Source organism: Schistocerca gregaria, chromosome X, assembly GCF_023897955.1.
Source record: "Schistocerca gregaria isolate iqSchGreg1 chromosome X, iqSchGreg1.2, whole genome shotgun sequence".
NCBI lineage: Eukaryota > Metazoa > Arthropoda > Insecta > Orthoptera > Acrididae > Schistocerca > Schistocerca gregaria.
Window position 1 is genome coordinate 873,107,212 of NC_064931.1, and position 27,991 is coordinate 873,135,202.

A 27,991-nucleotide genomic window follows, 5' to 3' on the forward strand; every position below is an offset into this window, starting at 1 on the left:
ACAACACGAATTAACTTCAGACCACTCTTCTGCTACCCAAGGCTCCTCTCCATGCAGGATGGAGTGTGTGTGTGTGTGTGTGTGTGTGTGTGTGTGTGTGTGTGTGGGCAGGGGGGGGGGGGGGGGGAAGGTTACTCCCCACTGAAGTGAGGAATAAGGGAAACATGAGCAGATGGTATGTGAAAGACAACAATTTTGAGACAGAAAAAAATTCAGAAAAATTTTTAGTACTTTCTGTGAAATATCCAGTAACATGCTCAAAATTCTGTAACAATCAATGGACAAAACCGGTCAAAGTCAGAGAAAAATTAACTGAAATGAAAGTCACTGACAACTGGAAACACGCAGCAGTGTAGAACTGCAGTAAGTGATTAACTTCAGGAAAGAAATTATATTATCTGATGACTTGTTACATATCAACCCAACAGTCTTCTCAAAATGCCTTCAGAGTATGGACACTATAAATACTGATAGTTTCACTTTCATATGGAAAAAGTTGGAAACCTGATTTTTTGGGTTGTGCAAATTATCAGGAAACCAAATTTACCTAACAGCACCCATGAACAGAAATATACTGATGATAAGGGGTAACATATTAGAGATTAGATTAGATTAATACTTGTTCCATAGATCATGAATACGGCACTTCGTAATGATGTGGAACGTGTCAGGTTAATGAAAGATGTCTGTACAAGATATTACATTACACAAAATATTGCATGACACTAATGCTTAAGTTAGTTTTTTTCCCCTCCCTTAATTTATATCTAAAAATTCAGCCAATGAGTAGAAGGAGTTGTCATCTAGAAATTCTTTTAATTTATTTTTAAATGTTGGTTGGCTATCTGTCAGGCTTTTGATGCTGTTTGGTAGGTGACCAAAGACTTTTGTGGCAGCATAATTTACCCCCTTCTGTGCCAAAGTCAGATTTAACCCTGCATAGTGAAGATCATCCTTTCTCCTGGTGTTATAGCTATGCACACTGCTATTACTTTTGAACTGGGCTGGATTATTAACAACAAATTTCATAAGTGAATATATATACTGTGAGGATCCCTAGATCCTTAAATAGAAGTCTGCAGGATGACCGTGGGTGGGCTCCAGCAATTATTCTGATTACACGTTTTTGAGCAATGAATACTTTTCTACTCAACGATGAATTACCCCAGAATATGATACCATACAAAAGCAGTGAATGAAAGTAGGCATAGTAAGCTAATTTACTGAGATTCTTATCACCAAAATTTGCAATAACCCTAATAGCATACATAGCCGAACTCAGACGTTTCAGCAGACCATCAATGTGTTGCTTCCAGTTTAACCTTTCATCAATGGACACACCTAAAAATTTTGAAAATTCTACCTTAGCTACAGACTTCTGTTCAAAGTCTATATTTATTACTGGAGTTGTGCCATTTACTGTACGGAACTGTATATACTGTGTTTTATCAAAATTTAAAGAGAGTCCGTTTGCTGAGAACCACTTAATAATTTTGTGAAAAACATAATTTACCATTACATCACTTAGTTCTTGGTTTTTGGATGTTATTACTATACTTGTATCATCAGCAAAAAGAACTAACTTTGCATCTTCATCAATATGGAATGGTAAGTCATTAATGTATATCAACAACAGTAAAGGACCTAAGACCGAACCCTGTGGGACCCCGTGCTTGATAGCCCCCCAGTTTGAGGAATCAGCTGTTGTATTAACATTACATGAACCACTTATTTCAACTTTGTGCATTCTTCCAGTTAAGTATGAATTAAAACATTTGTGCACTGCCCCCCTCAAACCATAATGATTTAGCTTATCTAAAAGAATTCCATGATTTACACAGTCAAAGGCCTTTGAGAGATCACAAAAAATACCAATGGGTGATGTCCGGTTATTCAGAGCATTTAATATTTGATCAGTGAAAGCGTATATAGCATTTTCTGTTGAAAAGCCTTTCTGAAAACCAAACTGACATTTTGTTAGTACTTTATTTTTACATAAATGGGAGGCTACTCTTGAAAACATTACTTTCTCAAAAATTTTTGATAGAGCTGTCAGAAGAGAGATTGGGCGATAGTTGTTGACATCCGACGTATCCCCCTTTTTATGCAATGGTTTTACAATGGCATATTTCAGTCTATCAGGGAAAACACCCTGCTCCAAAGAGGTATTACATACGTGGCTGAGAATCCTACTTATCTGTGGGGAACAAGCTTTAACTATCTTGCTGGAAATGCCATCAATTCCGTAAGAGCTTTTACTTTTCAGTGAGTTTATTATTTTACTGATTTCAGAGGGAGATGTTCGTGGAAATACAGTTGTTTCAAACTGCACAGGTATGGCCTCTTCTATTAGAAGCCTTGCCTCTTCTAGTGAAGATCTAGATCCTACTTTCCCCACAACATTTAAAAAATGATTATTGAAAATATTTCCAATTTCAGATTGTTTGTTAGTACACTTGTCATTCAGTTTTATGGCACTAAAGTCTTCCTGTGCTCTTGGTTGCCCTGTTTCCCTTTCAATAATACTCCAAATTGCTTTAATTTTATTATCAGAGTTTCTGATCTCAGACATGATACACATGCTTTTGGACTTTTTAATAAATTTTCTTAGTACCGCACAATAGTTTTTATAATATTGAACAATTTCGGGGTCAGTACTCCCTCTTGCTGTTAGATACAGTTCTCTTTTATGGTTGCAAGATATTCTTATTCCTTTAGTTAGCCAAGGTTTTTTATATGTTTTCTTGGAATTATGTTTCACTGTTTTCTTGGGAAAACAATTTTCAAATACCCCTAAAAATGTATCATGAAATAAGTTATATATTAAGTGTCAGTTCCAGGGAAACACATTCAACCTGTCCATACACAAAGGCCAGTAGCATTAATGTGACCATTGCCAATGGTCAATGCCAATGTGCAATAACCACACTCAGATGGCAGATGGTAGTACTAGCAGTGGAGGGCATATACCAGGTGTACCGGTATGAAATGAGCGTTAAGATACAAATGTGTCGATAGGGAACATATTTAGTATACATCAAATCATGGAACAAACATCATCATATTTTTCCTTCATGTTAACAATGTTGAATTTTGTACCAGAAAATGATGATTTGCAGAAAGCATTAATTTTTTGTTTTCATTTGAAAACAAAGTGCTGCAGAGTCGCAATGAATGCTTGTCGAGGCATACGCTGATCACGCTCTATCAGAAGCAACATGCAAAAGATGGTTTTAACGGTTCCGAAATAATGATTTTGATGTAAGAAATGAGAAACGTGGAAGACCACCAAAAAAGTTCGAAGACGCCGAATTGCAAGCAATATTGGATGAAGATGACACTGAGTTAGAAGCAAATGGCAGCAACGCTAAATGTTGCACAACAAACAATTTCTGACCGGTTGAAAGCTCTGGGAAAGATCCAAAAGTGTGGAAAATGGGTGCCACATGAATTGAATGAAAGACAGATGGAAAAACAAAAAACCATTTGTCAAATTATGCACCATAGTTCTAAGGTCAGAGGAAGGCAACAGCATACCACCACCAACAGAACCATGCCTAGCAAAACACTAGCATTCAAAACAGTCTTCAGAGTGACGACTGCTTTACTATCTCCAAGAAAATTAAAACAGCGAACTGGAACAAATTGGTCAGAAGCTCAGAAACGCCAGCACTCTGATGTAATGAAAAATTATTGGAAAAACTGGAAGCTAAATGATAAGTAGTTACTTATGTGGTTCATAGGGGGACCAAATTGAGTAGAAATATAAAAATTGCTGTTTTCTTTTTTTTTGGGGGGGTGGGGGGGGGGTGGGGGTTGGGGGTAATCATGCAGCAGATTTAAAGCTAAAAAACTATTATAATAGCAACCCAATATCTACACAATGCCTGTCTGCATGTTTTCCAACACATGCTGTAACTTTGGATTAAAAATAGACTGTTCAAAATGTTATGACCCATCCCCATGTCTTACACAGTTTGTGTTTTTCATCAACTTCTTCTTCATTCTCCTCCTTTCCTTCCCCTCCCCTCTTTTTGCCCACAGGAAACCTCTGATTATTTGAAGAAAACTGCTCCAGAATCTAATCGAATGCTAGTCAAAGGTTTCGGCGAACATGCTCTTGAAAAAGCACTGTGTTTTGAGTGGTTCAAAAAACTCAAAAGTGATCAATTTGATGTGAGAAACAATGAGTGCAGAAAACCAATAAAAAAGTTTGAAGACAACGAATTGCAGGTCTTATTGGATGAATATGATCCTCAAACTAAACAGGAACTTGCAGAACAATTGGATGTGACGCAAAAAGTCATTTCTCTTCGGTTGAAAGCTATGGGAAAAGTGCAGAAAGTGGGAAAAAGGGTTCTGCACAAACTGAATGAAAGACAGCAAAAACTGGAATGACCACTTGTGAAATGCTGCTGCCCAGATACAAAAGAAAGTAGTTTCACCATCAAATAGTGACAGGTGATGAAAAATGGATCCTGAGCATTGCAAACCGTGGGCAAATCCTGGAATACCATCGACATCCACCGCAAGACTGAAACACTTTGGAAAGAAGACAATGCTCTTTGTTTGGTGGGATCAGAAGGGTGTCATATTATGAGCTGCTAAAACTTGGTGAAAACATTAACACTGATTGCTACCAACAGTAAATGATCGATTTAAATCAAGCATCATATGAAAAATGACCAGGAAAAAGGCAACAAAAAGTCATACTGCTCCATGATAACACCCCATCACACACAGCAAAATGGGTCACGGAAAGGATCAAGGCACTCAGTTTGCAAATGTGGCTTATTCCCCAGACTTGGCTCCATCCAATTATCACCTATTTGCGTCACTGGGACATGCTCTCACTGAACAATGCTTCAATTTGTACGAGAATGTATGAAAATGGCTACTTGATATTTTCGTAAGTTATCAGTTGGTATGCATGGAATAAGCCTGGAGATACTGAGAGGTTTGAAATAGATTATATAATGGAAATACAGAGATTTAGGAAGCAGGTTTTAAATTGTAAGACATTTCCAGGGGCAGATGTGGACTCTGACTTTAATCTATTGGTTATGAACTGTAGATTAAAACTAAAGAAACTGCAAAAAGGTGGGAATTTAAGGAGATGGAACCTGGATAAACTGAAAGAACCAGAGGTTCTACAGAGTTTCAGGTGGAGCATAAGGGAACAACTGACAAAAATGAGGGAAAGAAATACAGTAGAAGAAGAATGGCTAGCTTTGAGGGATGAAGTAGGGAAGGCAGCAGAGGATGAAGTAGGTAAAAAGACGAGGGCAGCTAGAAATCCTTGGGTAAGAGAAGAAATATTGAATTAATTGATGAAAGGAGAAAATACAAAAATGCAGAAAATGAAGCAGGCAAAAAGGAATATAAACGTCTCAAAAATGAGATTGACAGGAAGTGCAAAATGGCTAAGCAGGGATGGCTAGAGGAAAAATTTAAGGACGTAGAGGCTTATCTCACAAGGGGTAAGATAGATACTCCCTACAGGAAAAGAGGACTTTGGAGGAAAGAGAACCACTTGTATGAATATCAAGAGCTCAGATGGAAACCCATTTCTACGCAAAGAAGGGAAAGCAGAAAGGTGGAAGAAGTATACAGAGGGTCTATACAAGGGCGATGTACTTGAGGACAATATTTTGGAAATGGAAGAGGATGTAGATGAGGATGAAATGGGACATATGATACTGTGTGAAGAGTTTGCCAGAGCACTGAAAGACCTGAGTCCAAACAAAGCCCCGGGAATAGACAACATTCCATTAGAACTACTGATAGCCTTGGGAGAGCCAGTCCTGACAAAACTCTACCATCTGGTGAGCAAGATGTATGAGACAGGCGAAATACCCTCAGACTTCAAGAAGAATATAATAATTCCAATTCCAAAGAAAGAAGGTGTTGACAGATGTGAAAATTACTGAACTATCAGTTTAATAAATCATGGCTGTAAAATACTAACACGAATTATTTACAGACGAATGGAAAAACTGATAGAAGCTGATCTCGGGGAAGATCAGTTTGGATTCCGTAGAAATATCAGAACACGTGAGTCAATACTGACCTTACGACTTATCTTAGACGAAAGATTAAGGAAAGGCAAACCTACATTTCTAGCATTTGTAGACTTAGAGAAAGCTTTTGACAATGTTGACTGGAATATTCACTTCCAAAATCTGAAGGTGGCAGGGGTAAAATACAGGGAGGGAAAAGCTATTTATGATTTGTACAGAAACCAGATGGCAGTTATAAGAGTTGAGGGGCATGAAAGGTAAGCAGTTGTTGGGAAGGGAGTGAGACAGGGTTGTAGGCTCTCTCCAATGTTATTCAATCTGTAAAGGAAACAAAAGAAAAATTTGGAGTAGGAATTAAAATCTATGGAGAAGAAATAAAAACTTTTAGGTTCGCCGATGACATTGTAATTCTGTCAGAGACAGCAAAGGACCTGGAAGGGCAGCTGAACGGGATGTACAGTGTCTTGAAAGGAAGATATAAGCTGAACATCAACAAAAGTAAAATGAGGATAATGGAATTTAGTCAAATTAAATCGGGTGATGCTACAGGAATTAGATTACGAAATGAGACGCTTGAAGTATTAAATGAGTTTTGCTATTTGGGGAGCAAAGTAACTGATGATGGTCGAAGTAGAGAGTATTTAAAATGTAGACTGGCAATGGCAAGGAAAGAGTTCCTGAAGAAGAGAAATTTGTTAACATCGAGTATAGATTTAAGTGTCAGGAAGTCGTTTCTGAAAGTATTTGTATGGAGTGTAGCCATGTATGGAAGTGAAACAGGGATGATAAATAGTTTGGACGAGAAGAGAATAGAAGCTTTTGAAATGTGGTGCTACAGTATAATGCTGAAGATTAGATGGGTAGATCACATAACTAATGAGGAAGTATTTAATAGGATTGGGGAGAAGGTAAGGTTGTAGCACAACTTGACTAGAAGAAGGGATCGGTTGGTAGGACAAATTCTGAGGCATCAAGGGATCACCAGTTTAGTATTGGAGGGCAGCTTGGAGGGTAAAAATCGTAGAGGGAGACCAAGAGATGAATACACTAAACAGGTTCAGAAGGATGTAGGTTGCAGTAGGTACCATGGAGAGCGGCATCAAACCAGTCTCAGCACTGAAGATCACAACAACAACAACAACACCAGTATGAGTATTTTTTTGATAACTTATTTCATGGCAAATCAGCATTTATGAGTCACAGTTACTGTCTACGAACAGATTGCCCCAAATTTCATTTTATATCAACATAGTTTTGAGAACTTTCCGGAGTTACCATTGTCCTGTGCATAATCTAATTTTTAGTAACTTGGCGTTTGCAATTTAGTTACCATAGTAGATATTCTAGCTAACTTTTTGTGTTATATCTAGTTTTCCCTTAAAGAGGAGTATTATTACCGACATTTATAATAAATTGACTCTATTTTTGGGTTTTCTAATAACTATAACTAACTTCAATAATTTTAAGAAAGTAGTAGCTTATAGCACAGGTTTTTCTGTTGCCTTAATAGAAATCTTATTTTGTGTATTTGTTCCAATTCTCATAGGGAGTTAGTAATTTTTTTTTTTAGCTCAATAGATCTACATCTACATGATTACTCTGCAATTCACATTTAAGTGCTTGGCAGAGGGTTCATTAAACCACAATCATACTATCTCTCTATCATTCCACTCCCGAACAGTGCGCAGGAAAAACACACACCTAAACCTTTCTGTTCGAGCTCTGATTTCTCTTATTTTATTTTGATGATCATTCCTACCTATGTAGGTTGGGCGCAGCAAAATATTTTTGCATTCGTAAGAGAAAGTTGGTGACTGAAATTTCGTAAATTGATCTCGCCACGACGAAAAACGTCTTTGCTTTAATGACTTCCATCCCAACTCGCGTATCATATCTGCCACACTCTCTCCCCTATTACGTGACAATACAAAACGAGCTGCCCTAATAAATTTAAAAAAAGCATAGTAAACATAATCAGTAGGCTTAGTTCAAAGTTATTTGTTCACTGGTCTGTAATACATTGCACCAGATAAAATTCAGCTCCAATGTGAATGCTGTTCTCGAACACGGGATGAGTTGATTGACGTTTTTAAGCAGCTGGAAATTGCCCTGACTACAGTCAAATGATTGGCAGCTGCAGTGAATCGGTGTATTGGAGAGCTCCCAAGATTCACTTACCGGTGGTATTGGTACCAAAGGTAGCACGAGTACTATCCTCTTCTGTGGATCCAAACTCCTCTGTACAAAGTACAGAATATGTCATTACTCATCCACTTGACTGTGAGTGATATTTCAGTTGTAGATCTAGGCTCCTCTACAGTGTGGACAGGCACTAGGGACGACTCAGGTGTTACATCAATCCCTCTAACCAACAAGTTCGAGGTGCTCTTTCACTGAAACTGAGCCAGTGGAACTCACTTCACCTGTTTTGGGGAAATCTGTTTTGTCTGGTGTCAGGAGGAGTCAAATGCAAAAGGGTACGGCCTATTAATTTTCTAAGTATGTATGAGACTCACTCAACATGTTGAAGAGGCTATTCCAGCCACTGAGAGAGCAGGGTACAAGCAGCTGGAGGTTGTGGCACACATTGGAACAAATGATGCCTGCAGTCTGGGCTCCGAGGTCATACATGGATCATTCCAACAAAAGGTATAGGAGGCTGAGAAGACCAGCCTACCACATGAAGTTTCAATGAAGCTCACAATTTACAACATTGTCCCCAGAGCTGATAATGGACCCTTGATTTTGAGTACAGTAGAAGAGCTGAACCAGAGACTTTGAATGTTTTGTGACAAGCAAGGCTGCAACCTCACAGACTTGTGCCATAGGATGCAGAACTGTATGGTGCCTGTAAATGGTGCACTACATGCCAGAAGCTGCTACCCAGGTAGCTGACTGTGTGTGAGGTGGACACAAGATTTTTTTCTTTAGATTGGGAGACTCTCCATCCAATCCAGATGATGATAGCTGCAGGAAAACCAGAAGTATCACTATAAGATAAAAACAAATAGCCCTCGCAGGTGAGAGTATTAAAATCCTAGTTGTTAACTGCCAAAGCATTTGCAACAAAGTGCCAAAGTCCAAAGCACTCCCAATAAGCAGCGAAGCTCATATAATACTAAGTACAGAAAGTTTGTTGAAACCTGAAATTGGTAGCAGTGAGATATGTGGGCAAAATTTTAATGTTATTGTAAGGGCAGCCTAATGGAAAATGGAGGTGGTTTATTTGTAACAGCAGACAAGAAGCTCAAATCCACCAAGATAGAAAGCTGTGTGTGAGAGACTATTTACCCAAGGCTCAGTATCAGGGGTGGCAATAAAATGGTAACTAGATCCTTCTATTGCCCAACAGACTCATCTCCTTATGTAACCAAAAACTTAAGAGAAAACCTCAGTTTGCTCAGTTTGTTCCCAAATCATACTGTAATCATTGGTGGAGACCTTAACCATCCAACAATCACTTGGGAAAATTAAAATTTTGTTATGGCGGCATGATACAATGCCCCAGTTTAATCGTCATACCACTGAAAAGATGAGTAAAACCAGTATTAGCCTGTGGTGTTGAGAAACATATGAAATCATTAAAACTGAACAAAGCTCCAGGACCGGATTAAATACCTATCATCTTCTATATTGAATTTGTGGCCGAGTTAGGCCCTGTTCTTACTATAATTTAACGTGCATCCCTTGTATAAAAAACCATACCCAGTAGTTGCAAGAAAGCACAGATAACACTTGTTTACATCAAGAGTAGTACAAGTAATACACAAAACTAACCTTCACTATCTCTGACATCAATTTGTTGTAGAATCTTAGAACATATTCTAACCTCAAACATAATGCGAAAAGGTAAGTTGCTGCTCACCATATAGCGGAGATGCTGAGTCACAGATAGGTACAACAAAAAGACTGTGTGTATGTGTATGTTTGCTGTCGAATTCTGATGAAGGCCTTACTGGCCGAAAGCTATGTTAGTGACAGTCTTTTTGTTGTGCCTATCTGCAACTCCGTATCTCTGCTATATGGGGAGTAGCAACTTTCTTTTTCACAATATTGTTACACTCCATCCTGGATTTTCCATTGTTTGACTCAAACATAAGGAGCTACCTTGAACCTCCTCCATGCCAACCAGCACGGTTTCCGAAAACATTGATCATGTGAAACCCAACTTGCACTTCTCTCATATGACATACTGGAAGTTCTGGATCAAGGCAGTCAGGTAGGTGTGGTATTTCTTGATTTCAGAAAAGCATATGACGCACTGCCACACCTAAACTTATTGCCAAAAGTACTGTTGTATGGGGTATCAAGTGAAATTTGTAACTGGAATGAGGACTTTTAGGTAGGGAGGGCACAGCATGTTATCTTGGACGGAGAGTAATCATCAGATGTTAGAAGTAACTTTGGGTGTGCTCACAGATGTATGTTGAGAACCTTGCTGTTCATGTTGCATATTAATGGCCTTGCGTACAATTTTAATAGTAACCACAGACTTTTTGAAGATGTTGCAGTTATAGATAATGAAGTACTCTGAAAGATGGTGCATAAATATTCAGTCAGATCTTGATAAGATTTCAAAGTGGTGCTAAGATTGGCACCTTAGGTTAAATGTAAAATTGTGAACTTCACAAAATGAAAAAATATCGTATACTACGACTATATCAATGAGTCACTGTTGGAATTGGCCAACTCATAAAACTAACTGGGTGTAACACATTGTAAACATGTGGTTGACCTCGGTTTATTGGTATAACACCGGGAAGTGTAATCAGTCTACGAAGGAGATTGTTTACAAATAACTCGTGCAACCCATTCTAGAATATTTCTCACGTGTGTGGGACCCATACCAAATAGGATTGACAGGGTATACTGAATGTACATAGAGAAGGGCAGCATAAATGGAAACAGGATTGTTTGGCCTGTGGGAGAGTGTGACAGTGGTGCTGAAGAAACTGAACTGGCACACTCTTGAAGATAGACAAACTATTCTGACAAAGTCTACTAACAGAGTTTCAAGAACCAGCTTTAAATCGTGACTCTAGGAATATAGTATAACCCCTTAACTATCGGTCACATAGGGATCATGAGGACAAGATTAGAATAATTACAGCATGCACAGAGGCATTCCAATGATCATTCTCCCTGTGCTCCATATGTGAATGGAATGGGAAAATCCCTAACTGATACAATGGATGTAGACTTAGATAGATGTAGATATGTGTTTATTTGTGTTTGCCAAATTATGTTTCTTGCTTTATCATCCACGCCAAACTTTTCCAACACTCTTATTAATATATTTTTGGATCTAGTGCCACATCATCATATAAAACACTTAAAATATTAAAATAACTGACATTTCAGCTATGAGGTAGGTCTTGAGGAAAGCTGCTGCAATGTGGTTGAAAGGTCAGTTATTTTAGTATTTCAAGTATCTTCTAAGATGATTCAGAAGGAGTGACACCAATCGCAGAACACTGTGTATTTATATCTTTCAATATTATTACTACCATCACTCAGTGCTTATCATCTGAGAGTGGATTTTATTTGTATGGTCACTGCAAGAAGAGAATGTTGGAAATAACCTCATTTATAGCAATCAAGAAATGAAAAACCATGGTGTCTAGGATTCACAGTTATGGCAGCTTAATTTGTGGTGTAACAAGCTGTGTACCATTATCTTGGATTACTCCAAACTGCCAAGTATCGTCGAGTGACAGCAAGGAACGTTAATTTTGGTAGGTCCATGCCATTGTGGTACTTAGTCTGGTTCAAGTCTTGTGCTAATTTTATTTATTTATTTATTTTAGACAAAGAATTCCACATTTAACATTTCCCTTCTTTCCACCTGATTAGTAACATTAAGATAACGCTTCACATGTTCTCAACTTGTTCTCTGTAATTAATAGCCATGCAACTAATGTACACAATCAGTATTTGATACACCAGTCATTGGAACAATACTAAACAGAACATTTGAGCAATAGTAAAAGTACTTACATGGAAACTAGTATTTATCACACCAACGTTGCAGATCGAGGAACATTCTGATCTTGATACCATGCCAACATTTCATTTGAGAATGTGTCTCCAACTGACTCTGGAGTTACAGTATCTTTAACTGAAGGATTTGGGGATGCATCCTGGACCCTGTTTCAAGACAAATTATCAAAGGCAAATTAGCAAACACCAAGAATTACTGAACTGTTACTGAGAAGGTAACTTTTTCATTAAGATATTTTTATATTTTGGTGTGCATATGGTTTATTACCAGTATTTGCAAATGTACATATATTTGGCTAAAAGTTCAAGGAACTGTCCTATCTTTTGGAACTAATAATTTCTTCCTTGGTGACAGAGAGAGGTATTTGTAAATGAATGCAAAGAAAGGGAAGGTCATTCAGATCTAATGATGAGAGGGATTCATATGTTGTGATCCTGCTGTCTTCGCAAAAGGTGGGTTCCTCTCACCTTGGTGTTCGAGTGATCTGCCCTTCCTTTTTTACCCATCCTCAAGCTATATCTTTTTCCTCCTGGAGGGAGGAACTAAAGGTTTCCCAAAGCTAGGACAGTTTCTTGTACTCTTCTGTGTGCCTATTGGCAGTACTAAGAATTTCAGCTTCTAGGGGTAAGTGCTAACCAGCTGTTCTATCCCATAATTTTACATTTTTCTCAAGTGAACTTTCTTTCTCATACAAATGTATATATTCTCTCACACCATAAAACAACTGAGGTAGACACATGAAACAAATATGAACTACTTACTTAAGCTAAAAATTTATTGCAGTAACATTCAATTTGATGGCTACATGAAACTTCTCACTTAAATGATTAGTAGTTTACCTTAATTCATCCGATGCAGCAGGATCCAAAGGTTTACATGTCATGGGCTGCAGAGGCTGATATATTCCTTTTTGCTGGGGTGAGGCCTGAGGCTGTTGACAAGTATTACTTGCTGCTTTGCGGAATTTTGTACTGTACTTATAAAAATCTGACATTTCAAATGGCTTTGTCACTTCACGGTATGGCTGCCACATACCAGCTTGGACTACAGTATGATTCTTTGGGGATTCAAAAGGAACAATTGTATCAAAGCTACCTACAGTGAGCATCGTGGGTGTAGTAGCAGTATTTGCAGTCATCACAGTAACAGAAGTATCACTCCCTTCGGAACGTGCACCATCTAAAGTGGCAGACACAGGTGAAGACAACAAGCCACGAACACTAATAGGTACGGATATTTCTCCATTATGTGACACATCATTATTACAAACTTCAGCACTCACTTCACACTTTTTGAGAGCAGATGGGTCACGGGAAATGACATCTATATCTTCACTCATCATTTTCACTGTAGTTCCTCCTGTCCTAATTACAGAGGGGCTACCATGTCGCTGAGAAATGGGGCTACCATGTCTCTGAGAAATGGGGCTACCATGTTGCTGAGAAATGGGGCTACCATGTCGCTGAGAAATGGGGCTACCGTGTCGCTGAGAAATGGGGCTACCGTGTCGCTGAGAAATGAGCTTTGTGCGTCGAGGTGTTGAATCTAATGATGTTTCATACCACTCCTTCTCTTTGGGCTTTCTGTTGCTAGAACAGTGATCCACTCCACTATGTTGCTGTCCAACACTGTCAAGAGAGTGTGCACGCACTAAACCGTGGGAATCGATGCTCGCAGCTTCAGGGTACATCTGATTAGGGAGCAGTGTTTGAGGCAATGACACTTTGTGTGTGAAATGTCCATGCGGTGGAATGAGACAGTATCCATTATTTCTGTCTGTGCACCTTGGGTCTGAGCTATAATCAGCATCACTCTGAGTTGAGCCAACCACCTTTCTTCTATCTAGACTTCCAAACCTGCAAAAGATTAGAGCACAAACAAATGAAAGCGTAAAACTAATAGAGGCTCATTAAATCTACTCTACATTGTTGTCACTGTCACTAGTCAGGCAGCACAACTCTCCCTAAATATTTGAGGTGTCGAAGTAATCACAGCCAGCAAAATTTTGTCTTTCAGCAAACTGTCATGTCACTATTATGAAACGAATAGATTACTACTCAACATATAGCAGAGATGTTGAGTAGTAGATAAGCACAACAAAAAGACAAATATGTAGGCTCCCACTCATTAAAATTCTTCTGGATGTACTATTATTTCAGCATAGGTAATACTGAAAATAGTAGAATAATAAAACAACCCATGTTTTGACCATGTATCAGCCTTCCTCAAGACGTAGACTGATTTAGCTTGGGGTAGGTACCCAGTATACTGCACTTCTACCTACCTTTGTCAGAAGACCACTAATGACAATTTTTTAAGTTTCTACTGGCCATAGCTTACTCAGCTTGCTTGCAACTTTTAGCCACTGCAAATTGGTTTCAAGCTGGCGGGGGCTGTGTTTCCCTGTTTTGATAAAAAAAGTGTTGTTGTTGTTGTGGTCTTCAGTCCTGAGACTGGTTTGATGCAGCTCTCCATGCTACTCTATCCTGTGCAAGCTGCTTCATCTCCCAGTACCTACTGCAACCTACATCCTTCTGAATCTGCTTAGTGTATTCATCTCTTGGTCTCCCTCTACGATTTTTACCCTCCACCCTGCCCTCCAATACTAAACTGGTGATCCCTTGATGCCTCAGAACATGTCCTACCAACCGATCCCTTCTTCTGCTCAAGTTGTGCCACAAACTTCTCTTCTCCCCAATCCGATTCAATACTTCCTCATTAGTTATGTGATCTACCCATCTAATCTTCAGCATTCTTCTGTAGCACCACATTTTGAAAGCTTCTATTCTCTTCTTGTCCAAACTATTTATCGTCCATGATTCACTTCCATACATGGCTACACTCCATACAAATACTTTCAGAAATGTAATAAAAAAAGTAATAATAATAATAATAAATAAATAAACCAGTGCACATGCACAACTGAAATAATTTTCTCCGTGACTAACAGTAACTGAACAACTTTTAAAAAGACTTTAATTGATTGATGGTAGTACAGAAATTAGTCATATGTGAGTTCACATGTATTCAAAAACCTGCCAGAGCACTTTAAATTTACTATGGATAATGTGGTGGCATTTATGATTGAGTTAAAAAATTTTCTGGTGGGCAGCTCCATCTATTCCATGAACCAGCACCTTCACAGAAAGTCTTAAAGTTAATGACTGCAACTGTATTATTACTAATATGAACACAGTAATAAAAAATGATATCAAGCAGAACAAAATGTGCATCCTTGACTTCTTTCCACAACCCAGTAATCCATCTCTTCAGAATTCATGGATATAGAGTAATCTTATCTAAAAGAACACCACAGGAACAATGTCTGCATGTTGGTGTGGCTGTGTGATGATACGTGTGTCTAATAGTAGAGAAAGAGTAAAAACACCTAACTGCAATTTCATGACCTCTTAAACTTTAGTGAATCTATATGAGGCAATGTATAGCTTTTACTTCTATGATAAATGGAAGAAACATATTCCTCTGTTGTTGTCATTACTGCTGCTCTTGTTACTACTTGTACCAAATGGTGGCAAAGTGGTCTGAAAGATAGATTAGATTAGATTAGATTAATACTTGTTCCATAGATCATGAATACGACACTTCGTAATGATGTGGAACGCGTCAGGTTAATAAAACATGTCTGTACAAGATATTAAATTACACAAAATATTGCATGACACTAATGTTTAAGTTGTTTTTTCCCTAAATTTATATCTAAAAATTCAGCCAATGAGTAGAAGGAGTTGTCATCTAGAAATTCTTTTAATTTATTTTTAAATGTTGGTTGGCTATCTGTCAGGCTTTTGATGCTGTTTGGTAGGTGACCAAAGACTTTTGTGGCAGCATAATTTACCCCCTTCTGTGCCAAAGTCAGATTTAACCCTGCATAGTGAAGATCATCCTTTCTCCTGGTGTTATAGCTATGCACACTGCTATTACTTTTGAACTGGGCTGGATTATTAACAACAAATTTCATAAGTGAATATATATACTGTGAGGATCCCTAGATCCTTAAATAGAAGTCTGCAGGATGACCATGGGTGGGCTCCAGCAATTATTCTGATTACACGTTTTTGAGCAATGAATACTTTTCTACTCAACGATGAATTACCCCAGAATATGATACCATACAAAAGCAGTGAATGAAAGTAGGCATAGTAAGCTAATTTACTGAGATTCTTATCACCAAAATTTGCAATAACCCTAATAGCATACATAGCCGAACTCAGACGTTTCAGCAGACCATCAATGTGTTGCTTCCAGTTTAACCTTTCATCAATGGACACACCTAAAAATTTTGAAAATTCTACCTTAGCTACAGACTTCTGTTCAAAGTCTATATTTATTACTGGAGTTGTGCCATTTACTGCACGTGACTGTATATACTGTGTTTTATCAAAATATAAGAGTGTCTGTTTGCTGAGAACCACTTAATAATTTTGTGAAAAACATCATTTACAATTACACCACCTAGTTCTTGGTTTTTGGATGTTATTACTATACTTGTATCATCAGCAAAAAGAACTAACTTTGCATCTTCATCGATGTGGAATGGTAAGTCATTAATGTATATCAAGAACAGTAAAGGATCTAAGACCGAACCCTGTGGGACCCCTTGCTTGATAGCCCCCCACAGTTTGAGGAATCGGCTGTTGTATTAACATTACATGAACCACTTATTTCAACTTTCTGCATTCTTCCAGTTAAGTATGGATTAAACCATTTGTGCACTGCCCCCTCAAACCACAATGATTTAGCTTATCTAAAAGAATTCCATGATTTACACAATCAAAGGCCTTTGAGAGATCACAAAAAATACCAATGGGTGATGTCCGGTTATTCAGAGCATTTAATATTTGATCAGTGAAAGTGTATATAGCATTTTCTGTTGAAAAGCCTTTCTGAAAACCAAACTGACTTTTTGTTAGTACTTTATTTTTACAAATATGGGAGGCTACTCTTAAATGCGTTACTTTCTCAAAAGTTTTTGATAGAGCTGTCAGAAGAGAGATTGGGCGGTAGTTGTTGACATCCGATGTATCCCCCTTTTTATGCAACGGTTTTACAATGGCATATTTCAGTCTATTGGGGAAAACACCCTGCTCCAGAGAGCTATTACATACGTGGCTGAGAATCCTACTTATCTGTGGGGAACAAGCTTTAAATACCTTGCTGGAAATGCCATCAATTCTGTAAGAGCTTTTTCTTTTCAGTGAGTTTATTATTTTACTGATTTCAGAGGGAGAGGTTGGTGGAATTACAGTTGTTTCAAACTGCACAGGAATGGCCTCTTCTATTAGTAGCCTTGCCTGTTCTAGTGAAGATCTAGATCCTATTTTCTCCACAACATTTAGAAAATGATTATTGAAAATATTTTCAATTTTTGATTGTTTGTTAGTACACTTGTCATTCAGTTTTATGGCACTAAAGTCTTCCTGTGCTCTTGGTTGCCCTGTTTCCCTTTCAATAATATTACAAATTGCTTTAATTTTATTATCAGAGTTACTGATCTCAGACATGATACACATGCTTCTGGACTTTTTAATAACTTTTCTTAGTACCACACAATAGTTTTTATAATATTGAACAATTTCGGGGTCAATGCTCCCTCTTACTGTTAGATACAGCTCTCTTTTATGGTTGCAAGACATTCTTATTCCTTTAGTTAGCCAAGATTTTTTATATATTTTCTTGGAATTATGTTTAACTATTTTCTTGGGAAAACAATTTTCAAATACCCTTAAAATGTATTGCGAAATAAGTTATATTTCAAGTTTGCGTTGGGTTCCTTATACACTTCATCCCAGTCTAGCTGCTGTAGGCTTTCCCTAAAGTTTGCAATATTTATATTGTTAATTGAACGCACTGCTTTGAAAGTCTGATTTGATATACTGCATGGAGCTATGTAATGAACTGTAACTAGCTGTGCACCATGATCTGAAAGACCATTCTCAACAGGATAAGCATTTGTGTCCTTAAACTTATCTTGGTCTATAAAAACATTATCTATCAATGCACTGCTGTTCTTTGTTATGCGAGTAGGAAAATCAATGAGGGAGCTCAAATTGAAAGAACTGAGTAATACTACAAGGTCATCCTTCCTATTACACTCTTTCAGGGAGTCAACATTGAAATCCCCGCAAATGATAATTTGCTTCCCCCTGTCTAACAGATAGCACAACGAAGCATCCAAGTTTTCTAGAAATAGCTGGAAATTCCCTGAGGGGGACCTATACATTGTTACAATTATGAAAGTGCCATAATTTAGTTTAAGTTCAGTGGCACATGCTTCCATATGTTGCTCTACACAAAAATTTTCAGTTAGTACTCATCAACTAAAAGGGTGAGGGAACAGAGAGATGGGTGGGGTGGGTTGAGGGGCGGAGGGGAGGGAGAGAAGCACATAGTCTCACAAGCCTCATTTAAAAAGTTGATGCAAGATGTCTCCACAAAAAAAAAGAGAGAAATACCCTGTTAGGGTAATATTTATGTATGGAAATCCTGTGTGTCCTTTTCCAACATTAAGGGTGAAATGGCACTTCCAAACTCCCCACTGAAAGCAATTATTAAGCTTTCCACCTACAAAACTTCATGGAAAGCAGTAGTTTTTTTTAACACTCACTTAGTAGTCTTTCCAATGCTACTGGTAAGTGCCATTGTATTGTACTGTATGGAACTGGGTCCCAGAAATGATGAAGAGGCTTTGTCCCCGCCATAGCCCTCTGTGGTTCAGAACCCCACAACAGGCTACAACAGTCGACTCACCTCATCGCCACCCCACATCGAACCCAGGGTTATTGTGCGGTTCGGCCCCCCAGTGGACACCCCCAGGAATATATCACACCAGACAAGTGTAACCCCAAATGTTTGCATGGTAGAGTAATTATGGTGTACGCGAATGTGGAGAAAGTGTTTGCACAGCAATCGCCGACATAGAGTAACTGAGGTGGAATAAGGGGAACCAGCTTGCATTCGCCGAGGCAGATGGAAAACTGCCTTAAAAACCATCCACAGACTGGCTGGCACACCAGATCTTGACACTAATCCAGCAGGCAGACTTGTGCCGGGGACCAGCATGCCTTCCTGCCCGGAAAGCAATGCGTTAGACTACACGGCTAACCGGGCGGGTGCGGTAAGTGCCATACCATGATAATTATTGGGAAGGGTGTGATTGTCCTAGATATAGTCTCAAATAACCTTATAATGCATGTCATTGCTTCTGTGGATGTGTCACTCACTACACAACTTATTTTGAAATTCCTAAATGTCAACTATTCTTCTGACAGACTTTAAGCCCATTCACTCTTAGTATCATTTCACATCTGATACTGAAACACTGGATCATGAAACACATCCAAAATTCTTGTGCTGGAATTGTTCCTGGAAAACTACTGTGTACGATGACAATTCCAGTATAACATCAAGCTTTTCTATTAAATATTCTCATGTACTCCCTACCCCCCCTAATTTGCAGAATTCTTGTCTTTAGTAATTTGTTAGTCTTTAGTCACAACTTTTGAAAGCCTAATGGTCTCTTGCACACAAAGGCTTGACAGCAAATACAACAGTGTAATTTTGAAGAATGGCATGAACAACAATGAAGTCAGCCATGTGATACAAATTTGGGAGACAATTATCTTTTGGTTGTATTAGGATGTTGACAGTATTAACCTGGGATAAGCTGATGTCAAACCTTGCAGTATGCTACGTGAACTTCAGTCTCCAAGGAGTAAATTAAAGCATGATTGCACAATAATAAGGTATTTTACAAGGTGACACAGAATACCGAGAATGCTGTTATATTCTGGAACACGCATATAGCAGTATTTTGTATTTCTAATTTCTGAAATTATTTGTATGGAGCGTAGCCATGTATGGAAGTGAAACATTGATGATAAATAGTTTGGACAAGAAGAGAATAGAAGCTTTCGAAATGTGGTGCTACAGAAGAATGCTGAAGAGTAGATGGGTAGATCACATATCTAATGAGGAGGTATTGAATAGGATTGGGGAGAAGAGAAGTTTGTGGCACAACTTGATTAGAAGAAGGGATCGGTTGGTAGGACATGTTCTGAGGCATCAAGGGATCACAAATTTAGCATTGGAGGGCAGCGTGGAGGGTAAAAATCATAGAGGAAGACTAAGAGATGGATACACTACGCAGATTCAGAAGGATGTAGGCTGCAGTAGGTACTGGGAGATGAAGGAGCTTGCATAGGATAGAGTAGCATGGAGAGCCGCATCAAACCAGTCTCAGGACTGAAGACCACAACAACAACAACAACAACAACAACAACAACAACAATTGAATTTAAAGGGAATCAAATGTAGAAAGAAGGATAACAACTACACTTTTAAGCCCGCCATCTCTGGGATTAATCTTGCTTCTGGGGCAAACTCCACAGCCTTAACAGGAATGGTATAAAGGTTTCCCCTACACCTCTTCACACTAACAAAAACTTATCTTACCTATTAGGAGCTAATCACTTCATTAGTTTCATGTTCTATGGATCATTTGCATGAAAAACAGTGATGACATGGGCCCAGTCATTTTATATTACATAATAATAATAATAATAATTATTATTATTATTATTATTATTATATGCAGATTGTGTTAGTAATTCCTAACTATCATCTTTTACACATCACTGTAACACAAATTCTTTTACAAAACAGAGTGAGTTGTGAAAGAGAAACTTTTACAGATTATTTTCAAATTTTACTTTGCTGATTATTAGACTTTTTATATCACTGTGTTAAGTGATCCAAAAATTTTGGCTGCAACATTATGCAAACATTTTTGTGCTAAAGACTATTTTAATGTGGAGTAATGTCATTTTTCCTTCTGGCAGTGCAATTATGTGCAGAAATGTTTCATTTAAACTTCAGTGGATTATTTATAACAACCCATGAGGGAATAAAAATACTGCGAAGCAGTAGTCAAAATGCCCAACTCCTTAAAGAAATCTCTACAAGATGATGATAGGTGAGCACCACATACTCCTACAGCACATTTTTGAGCAAAGAAAACTTGCTTTCTGAAAGATGAATTGCCTCATAACATTATTCCGTGTGGTATTATTGAATGAAAATACGCAAAATATGTCATCTTACTAATTTCTCTCTCGCCAAAGTTTGCAATGATTCTAAGTGCAAATATGGCAGAACTAAGTTGTTTTAGGAGCTCCAAGATCTGCTTTCTCCAGTTTAAAGTCTCATCAGTATTGACACCTAAGAATTTTGAGTTTCCGCCCTAGTTATTAAATCCTCACCATGTGTTACCTTATCACTGGTGTAATAGCCTTAGCTGTCCAGAACTTAATACGTTCTGTATTTTTAAACTTGAGGGCAAGACCATCCGCAGCAAACCAGTCATGATTTTTTTAATAAACTTGTTTACCATTTTTTTCTGTTGCTGTATGTCTGGGTGGATTGATTACAACACTAGTGTCATCTGCAAAAAGCACTAATTCTGTTTGTTGTATACTGGATGGGAGATTGTTTACACATATGAGGAATAACAACAGATTTAAGATTGAGTCTTGAGGAACCCCATATGCGATTTCTCACCCGTCAGAAAACTTTCTGCGTTGTTTTGGTTGGATATTACATTATCCATTGGTTGGCTATACATTAATCCCACAAAACATCAGTTTATCTAGGAGAATATTGTGATTCACAAAGTCAAATGCCTTTAGTAGGTGACAGAAAATACCAACTAGCACTATTTTGTTATTTAATGCAAATTCGATGAGTTAACATGTAAATGGCAACTCAGTAGAACAACTCTTCTAAAACCCAACTGTGATTTTCTGAGGCAAATACTGTTGCTAAGGTGAGATACTATTCTAGAATAAATCACCTTCTCATAAATTTTGAAAAATGTCAGTAGCAAAAGAGGTCAGTACTTACTGAAGTCCTCCCTATCACCTTCCTTAAAGAGGAGTTTAACAGTCTCACTTGAAAATTGCCTTGAGTTAGTGATTCTTTACAAATTCAGATAAGACAGCTATTATTATATGGGAACAGATCTTTAGTACTTTATTGGAAACACCATCAAAACCAGATGAGATTTTATTTTTAAGAGAATGTATAATTTTCTTACTTTCTCAAGGAGAAGTTTGTGATATATTCATATGGCTGAATTTCATCAGAGTTAGTTTCTCAACATATTGGTGTGATTTTTCTCTGCTACATTTAATAAATGAGTATTAAATATATTTGCTATCTGTGACACATTGATAGCCCTTGTATTCAGTTGAACAGTAATGTTATCCTGTTCTGTCTCTCACTTCTCTACATTCCACATAGCCTTCAGTCTGTTGTTGGAATCACTGACTTCTGACAATGTGCACTTTCCTTTATATTCTGATAATTTTTCTTACTAATTTTGAGTAGTTTTTGTAGTGTGCAACTATTGCAGGATCTTTACTTGTTCTTGGCAAAAAGTACATTTTCCCTTTTCCTTTCACATGATACTTTAATCCCTCTAGCGATCCATGGTTGTTTTAAATTGTTAATGTCCCTTCTGATTAACTTATGTTGATAGCTATTTTCAAATGATAATATGAATTTATAATGCCCCATGAACCATGGACCTTGCCGTCGGTGGGGAGGCTTGCGTGCCTCAGCGATACAGATGGCCGCACCGTAGGTGCAACCACAACGGAGGGGTATCTGTTGAGAGGCCAGACAAACGTTTGGTTCCTGAAGAGGGGCAGCAGCCTTTTCAGTAGTTGCAGGGGCAACAGTCTGGATGATTGACTGATCTGGCCTTGCAACATTAACCAAAACGGCCTTGCTGTGCTGGTACTGCGAACGGCTGAAAGCAAGGGGAAACTACAGCCGTAATTTTTCCCGAGGACATGCAGCTTTACTGTATAATTAAATGACAAGTTTATATGCCAACTAACTCTGCAGATGACGAAGAAATTGAAGAAATGTACGATGAAATAAAAGAAATTATTCAGATAGTTAAGGGAGACGAAAATTTAATAGTAATGGGTGACTGGAATTCGAGTGTAGGAAAAGGGAGAGAAGGAAACATAGTAGGTGAATATGGATTGGGGGTAAGAAATGAAAGAGGAAGCCGCCTAGTAGAATTTTGCACAGAGCACAACTTAATCATAGCTAACACTTGGTTTAAGAATCATGAAAGAAGGTTGTATACATGGAAGAACCCTGGAGATACTAAAAGGTATCAGATAGATTATATAATGGTAAGACAGAGATTTAGGAACCAGGTTTTAAGTTGTAAGACATTTCCAGGGGCAGATGTGGACTCTGACCACAATCTATTGGTTATGACCTGTAGATTAAAACTGAAGAAACTGCAAAAATGTGGGAAATTAAGGAGATGGGAACTGGATAAACTGAAAGAACCAGAGGTTGTACAGAGTTTCAGGGAGAGCATAAGGGAACAATTGACAGGAATAGGGGAAAGAAATACAGTAGAAGAAGAATGGGTAGCTCTGAGGGATGAAGTAGTGAAGGCAGCAGAGGATAAAGTAGGTAAAAAGACGAGGGCTGCTAGAAATCCTTGGGTAACAGAAGAAATATTGAATTTAATTGATGAAAGGAGAAAATATAAAAATGCAGTAAATGAAGCAGGCAAAGAGGAATACAAACGTCTCAAAAATGAGATCGACAGGAAGTGCAAAATGGCTAAACAGGAATGGCTAGAGGACAAATGTAAGGATGTAGAAGCTTATCTCACTAGGGGTAAGATAATTTTAAAAATAATTTTAAAAATAATTTTAAAAATCTCCCCTCCCTTTCTGACTTCTCTCTTTTAACATCAACAACTACATTCTGACACATTATATATGTTCTGTTAATATGTTGAGTATAGGTGATACTTGCTGAAGACAGCTTGTCCCCTTGTTTCACTGGATGTTACTACAACCTGACTGCCAACCCAAACAACTGGGAGTTCGTATTTTTCAGTTGTTAGAATCCAAATTGATCACACAAGCAGCTAAGAAAACAGTCTGCTGAGGTAGGGTCCTGTGTACTTGAGGAAATGTAATGCAATTGTGATGTGACAGGCACCTCAGATGTTGAAGTTGACTGAATGTTTACTCTCAACAATAACTGAATTTCCCATGATATGCACACACTGAAGTTGAAAGTTACACAGTATCTTCTTAAAGATATAGCCACTGAGACCAGGATGCCCATTACCTCTTATACACAATGTCCCTCTGTTACCTCTACCACGGTTGCTGAAGTAAGCACAGGGTTTACAGCACTGGAGGGACCAGCTACATTACTATATGCACGATGTAAGATGGTTCTTGGGGATGACTGATAGGAGTTGCAGAATCACAGGAAACTGAATGACACTAGCTAGTATTAACAGCTTTCTGGTCGCCATCAAATTTAGCTAGCCAAAGCAAAGTTAACACTTGCTAAAATGTTACATGTAATTGAGCTTGAGATTACAGATGCTATAGATTACAGATGCACGTGTGCCTCAGCAATACAGATAGCCATACCATAGGTGCAAACACCTCTGGTGAGAGGCCAGACAAATGTGTGGCTCCTGAAGAAGGGCACTTGAATTTTCAATTATTGCAGGAGCCATAGTCGGGTTGATTGGCTAATCTGGCCTTTTAAAATCAACCAAAAAGGCCACGCTGTGCTGGTATTGCGAAGAGCTGAAAGTAAGGGGAAATTACAACTCTAATTTTTCCTGAGGGCATGCAGCTCTAATGTATGGTTAAATGATGATGGAATCCTTTTGGATAAAATACTCTGGAGGTAAAGTAGTCCTACATTTGATTCTCCAAATAGGGGCCACTCAGGAGCATGTAAACATCAGAGAAACAAAACTGGCATTCTACGAATTGGATCATGGAACGTTAGATCCCTTAATCAGGTAGGTAGTTTAGAAAATATAAGAAGGGAAATAGAGAGGATGAAGTCATATATAGTGAGAATAGTCACATTCGGTGGCAGGAGGAACAGGACTTCTGGTCAGGTGAATACAGCGTTATAAATACAAAATCAAATAGGGGTAATGCAGGAGTTGATCTAATAAAGAATAAGAAAACAGGTATGTGGATAAGCTACTATGTACAGCATAGTAAACATGTTACTGTAGCCAAGATAGACACTAAGCCCATACCCATCACAGCAGTACAGGTTTGCAGGCGAACTAGCTCCGCAAGTGATGTCGCAATTGAGGAAATGTAAGATAAAATTAAAAAAAAAAAAATTATTCAAATAGTTAAGGGAGATGAAAATTTAACTGTGATGGAGGACTGGAATTCAAAAGCAGGAAAACGAAGAGAAGGAAAAATTACAGGCGAATGTAGACTGGAGGAAAGGAATATGAGATGAAGCCACCCTGGCAAAATTTTGCATAGAGCACAATTTAATTATCATTAAGAATCACGAAAGAAGGCTTTATATGTGGAAGCGACCTGAAGACGCCAACTAGTTTTGGACTGATTATATACAATAAGACAGAGGATGTGGAACGAGATTTCAAACTATAAGACATTTACAGGCCATACGTGGACTGACCACAAATTTTTGATTGTGAACTGCAGATTAAAACTGAAGAAATTGCAAGAAGATAGGAAATAAGTTGAAAGAACCAGCAGTTGCTGAGAGTTTCAGAGGGAGTATTAGGCAATGACTGACTAGTAAAAGGAAAAGAAATACAGTAGAAGATGAATGGGTAGCCTTGACAGAGGAAATAGTGAAGGGAGCACAGGATTAAATGGGTAAAAAGACAAGGCCTATCACAGGATATATTGCATTCAATTGATTAAAGTAGAAATATCAGAAGACAGCAAATGAAGCAGGCAAAAGCGGATAGAAATGCCTAAAAAATGAGACTGACAGGAAGTGCAAAATGGCTAAGGAGCAATGGCTAGAGGATAACTGTAAAGGTTTAGAAGAAAATTTTGCTAGGGGAAAGATAGATACTGCCTACATGAAAATTAATGAAGAAAAGGAAAACAGCTATATGAACATCAAGAGCTCAGTTGGAAAACCAGTACTTAGCAAAGAAGAACAAGCTTAAAAATGAAAGGAATATGTAGAGGGTCTATATATGGGAGATGAACTTGAAGGCAATGTTGTAGAACAGGAAGAGGATGTAGATGAAGATGAGATGGGAGACATGATATTCCAAGAAGAATTTGAAAAGCTCTGAAAGGTGTAAGAGAAAACAAGGCCCCTGGACTAACATTCCATCAGACTTACCCATAACAAAACTATTCCATAAGGTGTGCAAGATGCATGAGACAGGCAAAATAACCTCAGAATGTAGCAGGGGTAAAACACAGGGAGTAAAAGAATTTTTACAATGTGTACAGAAACCAGACAGCAGTTATAAGGGTCAACAGGCACGGAAGGGATGCAGTGGTTGAGAATGCGGTGAGACAGGGTTGTAGCCTGTCACTGACATTATTCAATCTGTAGAATGATCAAGCAGTAAAGGAAACCAAAGAAAAATTTGGAGTAGGAATTAAAGTTCAGGGAGAAGAAATAAAGACTTTGAGGTTTGCCGATGACATTGTAATTCTGTCGGAGACAGCACTTGCAAGAGCAGTTGAACGGAATGGACAACACCTTGAAAGGAGGATATAAGATGAACATCAACAAAAGCAAAACAAGAATAATGGGATGTAGTCAAATTAAATTAGGTGATGCTGAGGGAATTAGATTAGGAAACAAGACATTAAAAGTAGTAGATGAGTTTTGCTATTTGGCCAGCAAAATAACTGATGACATCTAAAGTACAGAGGATATAAAATGTAGACTGCCAATGACAAGATAAGTATTTCTGAAGAAGAGAAATTTGGTAACATTGGATACAGATTCAAGAGTTAGGAAGTCTTTTCTGAAGGTATTTGTCTGGAGTGTAGCGATGTATGGAAGTGAAACATGGGTAATAAGCTGTTTAGACAAGAAAAGAATAGAAGCTTTTGAAATGTGGTGCTACAGAAGAATGATAAAGTTTAGATGGGTACATTATGTGAGGAGGTAGAGGACAAATGTAAGGATGTAGAGGCGTATATCACTAGGGGTAAGACAGATACTGCTTACAGGAAAATTAAAGACACCTTTGGAGAAAAGAGAACCACTTGTATGAATATCAAGAGCTCAGATGGAAACCCATTTCTAAGCAAAGAAGGGAAAGCAGAAAGGTGGAAGAAGTATACAGAGGGTCTATACAAGGGCGATGTACTTGAGGACAATATTTTGGAAATGGAAGAGGATGTAGATGAGGATGAAATGGGACATATGATACTGTGTGAAGAGTTTGACAGAGCACTGAAAGACCTAAGTCAAAACAAGGCCCCCGGAGTAGACAACATTCCATTAGAAATACTGACAGCCTTGGGAGAGACAGGCCTAACAAAACTCCACCATCTAGTGAGCAAGATGTATGAGACAGGCGAAATACCCTCAGACTTCAAGAAGACTATAATAATTCCAATTCCAAAGAAAGAAGGTATTGACAGATGTGAAAATTACCGAACTATCAGTTTAATAAGTCACGGCTGCAAAATATTAACACGAATTCTTTACAGACGAATGGAAAAACTGGTAGAAGCCGACCTTGGGGAAGATCAGTTTGGATTCCGTAGAAATGTTGGAACACGTGAGGCAATACTGACCCTACGACGTATCTTAGAAAATAGATTAAGGAAATGCAAACCATTTCTAGTATTTGAAGACTTAAGAGAAAGCTTTTGACAATGTTGACTGGAATATTCACTTTCAAATTCTGAAGGTGGCAGGGGTAAAATACAGGGAGGGAAAAGCTATTTACGATTTGTACAGAAACCAGATGACAGTTATAAGAGTCGAGGGGCATGGAAGGTAAGCAGTTGTTGGGAAGGAAGTGAGACAGGGTTGTAGCCTCTCCCCAATGTTATTCAGTCTGTATATAGAGCAAGCAGTAAAGGAAACAAAAGAAAAATTCGGAGCAGGAATTAAAATC

At 38.2% G+C, this 27,991-nt stretch overlaps 1 protein-coding gene across 2 annotated transcripts in view; it reads right to left on the reverse strand.

Annotated features, from left to right (window-relative positions):
- LOC126298227 (uncharacterized) overlaps positions 1-27,991 on the reverse strand; it is a 142,844-nt gene that overhangs the window by 5,602 nt on the left and 109,251 nt on the right. For both annotated transcript variants that reach the window (XM_049989532.1, XM_049989531.1), the window contains 2 exons: positions 12,861-13,877; positions 12,018-12,167 (listed from right to left, as the gene is read on the reverse strand). In XM_049989532.1, coding sequence (XP_049845489.1) covers positions 12,035-12,167; positions 12,861-13,877 — 1,150 coding nt within the window. In that variant the 3' untranslated portion in view covers positions 12,018-12,034. The remainder of the gene's footprint in view (positions 1-12,017; positions 12,168-12,860; positions 13,878-27,991) is intronic.